This window comes from Solanum pennellii, chromosome 8 (assembly GCF_001406875.1).
Source record: "Solanum pennellii chromosome 8, SPENNV200".
Taxonomy (NCBI): Eukaryota; Viridiplantae; Streptophyta; class Magnoliopsida; order Solanales; family Solanaceae; genus Solanum; species Solanum pennellii.
In genome coordinates this window covers 55,775,419-55,782,988 of record NC_028644.1, presented here as the reverse complement: position 1 = coordinate 55,782,988, position 7,570 = coordinate 55,775,419, and the positions used below count along the sequence as shown (strand labels likewise).

Below are 7,570 nucleotides of genomic sequence, written 5' to 3'. Positions count from 1 at the left end.
TTGATAATCATTTGTTGGTATATGATGTATTATTATTTTCTCGCGATTGATGAGTGGACAAGGAAGATGAAGGTGATGTCATGACGGCGAGCTAGGTACCCTCAGTGTCTTCAGTTTCTACTCTAGAAAAATGAATCGGCAAAAACTGGTCTTATGGTCTGCTCGTGAGGCATCCCTTCGGGGTGATTTTTGGCATGTAAAACATGGTTGCTACATTGAAGAGAAGCGATCTTCTCCCCGGCTATCAAGATAGATTAGAAAGTGATGAAGATGATGATGCCCTATTTTGATCAATTGACAGTAATGTCTGATGATGAGGAAGCCCTGACCTTGTTGAGAAATATTCAGGAAACAAGTAATTTACCATCCACATTTCCAAGTTTACCTTTGTGATGCAAGTGTTTGTGTGTTGTACAATAAATATATATTGTCCTATTTACGAACTGCAACTATCTATTTGTAGAAAATTAATGGATGTTACAAGCCACGGAAAAAGTGAACAAGTTGGAAACATCATCAACCCTTGAGTCGATTCTTATGTTGGGCGCGTGCCCAGCACGAGCAGCCTCATCTAGTATTATCTACAAATATATGTATTTTTTTTCTTTTTTTAGCAGTGACACCCGTATAGCAACGTGCATACGCCCCAGGGCCAGAGCTAAGTAGAGTAAAAGGGTTTATCGTACCCTCTTCGATAGAATATTTGAATCCCTTTTAACTTCTTTATGTGTTTTCTTTTTCGTATTTTGAACTTGTTTGATGAAAATTTTGATCCCTATATGACAATCTTGTAATTGACAGTATAGAAACAATCTTATCTTTAGATGAACATTGCTTCTATTGATGTTGTATTCCCAATTCCAATAGATGAATTACTAAATACAATTATAATAGGAGTATCCATTAAGTCAAATATATATCCTAGAATGCAAAATATACATATACGGTATATGATATTTCAAGAATCCCCTGCTTCTCTTTTCACCAACAAATAAAATGGAAAACGACCCAAAATCCCAAAACAATGGAGCCATGAAAAAGTGGAATAGAAGTCGCCTCTGAAGCAAAATAATAGTAGTAAGGATAAGTATAGTTCTTCTGCACTGGTGGCACCTGAGTTGATGGTATATTAATAATATTAGGAGGACAATTAGAAGTATGAGGAGGAGGAGGAGCACCAGTGTATATCATGTAAGATGGTGGAGGAGATTTAGGTTCTTTCTGCGACGAGGACGGTGGTGATGGTGAATGAGAGGATGGTGGTGAGGGGCGTAGTGGGGCGAAAAGTGGTGGTGGTGGTGGTGGTGTTTGTACAAGTATTGATGTTGATGGTGAAGGTGGTGGGTTGAGTTTGATAGGGGAAGGTGGTGGAGTAGAACAAATAACAGGACATGTATTACATTCACTTATGCAGAGTAAACTTGCTGGTGGCATTGTGTTAGTATTTTGGGAATCTGTTAGACAAAATGTTGCAACACAAAGTACCAGAAATAAGCATTTTGTTGTCATGGAATGTTTCATTTTTAGGCCAAATTGTGATTGAAGAAACTTGTGATGCTAAGTGGTATTTGCTTTTATAGACTTTTTAGCCCTTACAAGAATCTTATTCATTCTTGTTTGAGGCTCTTTCTGAAAGTTGAACATGAATATATGCTTCCTTTTGGATAGAAAAGATATGATGTTTGCTTTAAAGCTTTGTAATTTACCTCCCTCCTACACAATGCAGAAAGTGGTGACTACATACTCATGTTTTACTTTATTTCTGTGTTTTTTGCTCGGTGTCTAGAGTCCATATTGGAGTCTCTATTAAATTTAAATTGCACAATGCGGAGCCTATTCAGAAGATGATGCTCTCAACAAGATTTTCTTCATATCCATATTTAAATTCAAAACCTTTTAGTTAACGGTGAAGCAGTCTCACTACCATGTTTTTACATAATCATTTTAGGAGTATAACAAGTTTTAATTAATTTATTTATTTTTGTAGTTTCTTATATATAGAGGGACTAATAAAATCTTATTAAATTACTCTATATTAAAAATACTTTTTTAGCAGCAATTAATTAACAGTTTGTGTTTTAATTTTCGATAAATATATTTTTTAGAGACAATTAATATCTATCTTTTTTAATAAATGTCCCTAAAGTCTATAACAATATTGAGTCTGATTACAATTAATTAACGCCGATAAAATCTTTAATATTTTTTTGTGAATATGAATATTTATCTGTCACTAAAAGGTATTACTATAAATGCATGTTTAGTAGTATTTTTTTTTTAAATGTTAACTTGTACACTGACATTGGTAGTAGATGAAAGGGAAAAGTGATTGGCAACCCTATTATCTTTTCATTATGCCTTTCTCTATACACAATTTATGCTCAATACACACTTTGCATATCCTTTTCTTGAGGAAATAAACTTTGGGATCAACCCCTTTTTATCTTTATCCCAAGTAAAGAATTTTCCATCTGTCATTGCAAATTCCACCCAAGGATTTCTACGTTTCTTGAATTACTAATAAAGCTAACTAGTTGGACACTAGACAATGCATGAGTGCCTTTAATACATTAGGTATAGTTTTAAAATTTTATTTTAAAATATTAAATTGATAAAATATAATTTAATTTTATAAATTAATCAAATTGATTCTAAAAAGATACAACATGGAAATGGACGGAAATAATTCAAAACTCAAAAGTGGAATACCCACGTGTTAAAGTTGAATTGCCAAATTGATGAGTGATTTTCACAAAGGATGAAGGAAGAAAGTGAATAATAAATCAATACAAGAAATTTTATGTGGAAAAACTCTAAACAAAAATTACTAGGATTTTCCAAAATCCTCCGCTACATTTAAGGTTATAACATTTTGTACACGTATGAAATAACATACAATCTCTTTTAAGCATCTAGCTATTCTTAACAAGACTGATTACTTCTTCCAATTTGTTCATAAAGGTGAACTTCCTCTGTTGCAACTAAGAAATCGAGTGACAAGCAACTATAATTTATTAGGTATCTTAGTCGACTTTAATACCAAAAAACATAGGTTTTGGTACCTTGAAAAATATCAAATCGAATAGCTACTTATATAATATAATAAAAAAAATTAAAGAAACTAACAAGAAATAATATAACAGCATCTTCTAAAAGGAAATATATATGTTACTTGCGTAAATTTACTACCTCTCCATTTTTCAATATTTTAGAAAATCAAAGTGAAATACAAAAAAAAAAAAAAAATGAGTGATGAAAAATTCTTTTTCCTTTGTTCAAAAGGAATTTGAAGTCATTCATCTCATGATACGCAGATTGCAAACCATAAAAACAAATATGATTAGATGCTTTAGATGGAGTATTATATTACCAGACTTAAATCCTTGTGTCAATAAATAAATTTCTTTTAGTCCCTTCTTTTTAGAATTTAGATTATGAAACACTATACTAAACCGTTGTAAATAGTAGAGCAGTCAAAATGGGTTTGACCCGCTAGGCCGGTTCAATTCAATTCTTGAATTAAGTGAGGTTGGGTCTAATTATTTTGATTCATTTAGGAATAAAGCTTTTTAGCGTAATCTTATTTGGTCCGCTAGCCTCACAGGCTCAATCCGCAAGCCTCAGAGGCCAGCCCGTAGGCTCGAATTTATCTTGCTAAGCAAAGACATGTTAGCAAGATGAATTCAAGAAACCTCAACATGGCATTAGTTCATTCTCGAGTTTTTGAATCGAGTGTAGTAGAATGATGAATTTATTTCTTCGTCTTATTGACAATAAATCAGAATATCAGTGAAGAATATGCGAAAATACGAGATTATACTGACCAGTACATATGATTCAGTAAGGATTTCTCGGAGCAACCCCATAGGTTCCAGACCCAGGAGTCAACTTTTCGGACATACCTTTAGATTGTTTATTCACTTCAATGTGCGCAAAAAATATGTGTGGTTTGATGAGGAGTGAGAGTCGTATACGAAATCTTGGTCAAATGGAAATGGAAATGTCATCCACTTGTAAATTGATTCTGGTCAACCATCTTTAACATTTTTTCTTTTTTTTGCTATCCTACTTATTTTTTTTTTTATAAATGACAAAGAAATAAATCTAAGTGAGATTTTATTTTGAGTTCATTGAGAATGTTCTACGGACTCAAATTGGTTCCTTCCGATAGAGTCAACACAATAACATAAGTAAGTCTATCCTTTAATTTTTGGAAATTCTTCTCGCATGCTTCCGATCATATATATATATATGAACTTAACCTTCTTATGGGTCAATATCGTCAATGGAGAGGCAATCGAAGAAAGCCGTTCAACAAACCTTCAATAATAAACAACCAAACCCAAGAAACTTCTAATAAGAGATTAGTTAATTTAATGTGGAACTTCAAGTACATTAGCCTAACAATAAATAAATAAATAAATAATTGAAAGGATTTTCTCACATAATTATTAATTAATACATATATGTGAAAGGTTTTCTCACATAAAGGATTATAAGGTTACCTAAAATTAATCAACTATCTTGGCTGGTGATGCGTTCACCCACTTGCACGCTTCCTTGCAAGCACGGAATTCTTTGTTAATCCGGTACCACACGGACCGGTATAAGGTTCCAAACCGGCGCTTTTTCAAATCAATATATATATTTAAATGAGGATCTTCAATCCGCCTATGTGGCATGCCTCAATGATGAGAAAAATATATATATATATTTTTTTAAAAAATAGGGCTTTTTAGATTATTTTTTTTACACAATAATATATGTGTATATATATATATTGCTATTAATAAGTTATTTAATAAGCATTACACCTCCTAATTTTTTAATAGTATATATAACACCTAACCTTTAATTTAATAATATAACTCCTAACCTTTCATATTCATAACCTTCAAAATATTTAATATACAAATTATAACTCCTAAATATTACACCTATAAAAATCCACTTTGAGACATTGCATGATGGTCATTTTATTTTTATTTTCCTTATTCTTCATTTTTTGTTTCTTTGATTTGTTAATTTCTTTTGTCTTCTTTGATCTGATTTTTGCAGGAGAGGGATATATTATGAAAAATGTTATATATTTTGCATATTTTGATTTTGTGAGGTAAAATGATTTGACATGTCAAATTATCATTATCATTTTTGTTCTATTGTAATTACATATATATTTGATATTATTAGGTTGGATTGTTGATGATATGAATCATGATTCTTGTATAGAAAAAATAATTTGTTCATTTTCTTTTTTGCTTCTCTTTGTAGTTTTTTGAGACTTTTTCTTATTCTTGTAGTTTCTACCGACACTGATTGTCTTTATTCACTTTGTAAATTTGAAGAACCGAATTATATTATGTTGAAAACATGATCCTTCTTTCCTCTTCAAATCATATATAACTAAATATTTTAAATATTTTTGCTTGATTAGTTAACTAATTTTATGTTTGTTTGTTGGTATTATTGTAAGGATTGTTTATAGTTCTCCGGTTAAACCTCCGATGCAATAAGAGTTGATTGGTTCCTTATAAGATTAATTAGTTAATTGAAAAAACGTCAATATATCTTATTTCTAATTTCGTCTAACAATATTTTCCTCCTCACTAGCTATAAAAATGTTATACACATATATAATAAATATAAGTAATAAAAAAATTAATATATCACATCTCAATATAAAGTAAATAAAATACTAAATATTAAATCAAATATTATATAGCTAAGAATCAAATAAATCGATTCCTCTTATAATTTCATTTCTCACAATCACATAAAAATGATATGGTAAAAATACATAATTTTAACGTTGCATTATTTATTATATTATTTATATATAAAAATTATTTATAGGCCAAATGTTTCACAATTTTGAGAATTTAATCAATAAAAAATTAAATATGTTTTAATTTTATTTTAAAACATCCGTATGATTACTTTTTTTTTTTGATAATTTCAAAATTTTTTCTATTCCTTTTGATTAACTTTTTAATTTTATGTCCCTTTTTAAATTTGTTTTTAATTAATTTTTCTCTTAATAGATATCTCTCCTATAATATAAAATAAGAGAAAAAGTATATATTGTTCAAAATAATAGTAATTACTAAAAATAATGTTTATTATTAGAAGCATATTTGGAGACTTTTAATAATTTGAAATTTCTAAAATGAGGTAAAAAGAAAATATGTCATATAATAAAATAAATCATAAAAAAATGGTGGAGGATTTTACTTAAACATATTTTTGTTTATTAAAAAAATATGTAACATTTTTTTAACCTTTTTCCTCTTATTTTTATATATTTATTTTAATTTAATTTTTATCATAAACTCACACCTCTTCATCTTTCATAACCTTTATACTTAATTAATACTTATTAGTAATACCTATGACTTTCATCTTTATACCTTCATAACCTCAAATTACTTAATGTTTAAATTTGTGACATCTTAAAAGCACATCAAAAAAATATTTCTAACCAAATATATTTATGTTTAGCTTATTTGTCCTCTACTTTAATCTTGTAATGCAAAATCTATCGACAAAGCTGCTTTGTGTAATTATTTTTACTTCTAATAAGAATGATACAAAATAAGATATATAAAAGAGTAATTGATTTGTTTTTTTGCATGAAATTATAAGAGCAAGATCATTACTAAAAGTAAGACAAAAACAATTCTTGAAAACATTAAAATGTATTTGTAGATACCCTTAGCAGGGGGAGATAATCAAAATTATTATGAAGTTATTTTTAAATTTTAAATAAAATATGAATCATGAAAAATCTAATAAAAATTAATTAAGAGAATTCATTTAAACATTTTGCTTAAATTAATAAAAAGCTAAAGACAAGCTAACTTGATTATGTTAAGATACGATGCTAATTGTTACTGTTTTAAAAAAAATATATAAATTAGTAAAAATACTAAAGACGAGCAAACTTCATTCTCTTAATTACGATGCTAATTGTTTGTGTTTTCTTAATATAATTAAATAAGCAAAGACTAAAAATTAAAAAAAAAAAAAGAAAAAAAGAAAAAAGGGAGACTAAAATATAGCTTTGAAATAAAATTTTAAAAAAAACTTAGAATTATAGAAGAGAATTTATCAAGGAAAAAATTAATACAAATAATCATTTCAAATATACTTATTACTTAACCATTCATCCTCCATTATAATGATCCTAAAAATTTACTTAAATTTTTCTCCTACACTTTAAGTATAAGAAAATATTATTTATCGTTAATAATTATAAACATTCATATATTTGTGAATTTTTTTTTTATATTTACTTTATTTAGAAAAAATTCAAGAGTCCTATTATAAGTTTTTAGTAGATAAGTTTTTTTTTTTAATCTTGACATAAAACCTTTTATCATTCATTTATAATTGTTCATTTATTACTTATTTTATTATGCATTTTAACAATAATATATTATTTTTATGTTAATTCTATATCACTAAAAATTATTTTACCGAACTAAAATCATGTATCACCCATTTCCTTCCAAAGAATCAATATATATAGAGAACTTTATATTTTAATATATAAATATTGAAATACATTTTT

At 28.0% G+C, this 7,570-nt stretch overlaps 1 protein-coding gene across 1 annotated transcript; it reads right to left on the bottom strand.

Moving 5' to 3' along the window:
• Positions 1-794: 794 nt before the first annotated feature.
• Positions 795-1,553, bottom strand: LOC107027959 (proline-rich receptor-like protein kinase PERK8). Its single transcript, XM_015229010.2, has one exon. The coding sequence runs from the start codon at positions 1,519-1,521 to the stop codon at positions 982-984; it is 540 nt and encodes a 179-aa protein (XP_015084496.1). The 5' UTR covers positions 1,522-1,553; the 3' UTR covers positions 795-981.
• Positions 1,554-7,570: the final 6,017 nt, after the last annotated feature.

Excerpts from the sequence above, each read along its gene's own strand:
- LOC107027959 (XM_015229010.2), bottom strand. The coding sequence starts at position 1,521 with ATGAAACATTCCATGACAACAAAATGCTTATTTCTGGTACTTTGTGTT.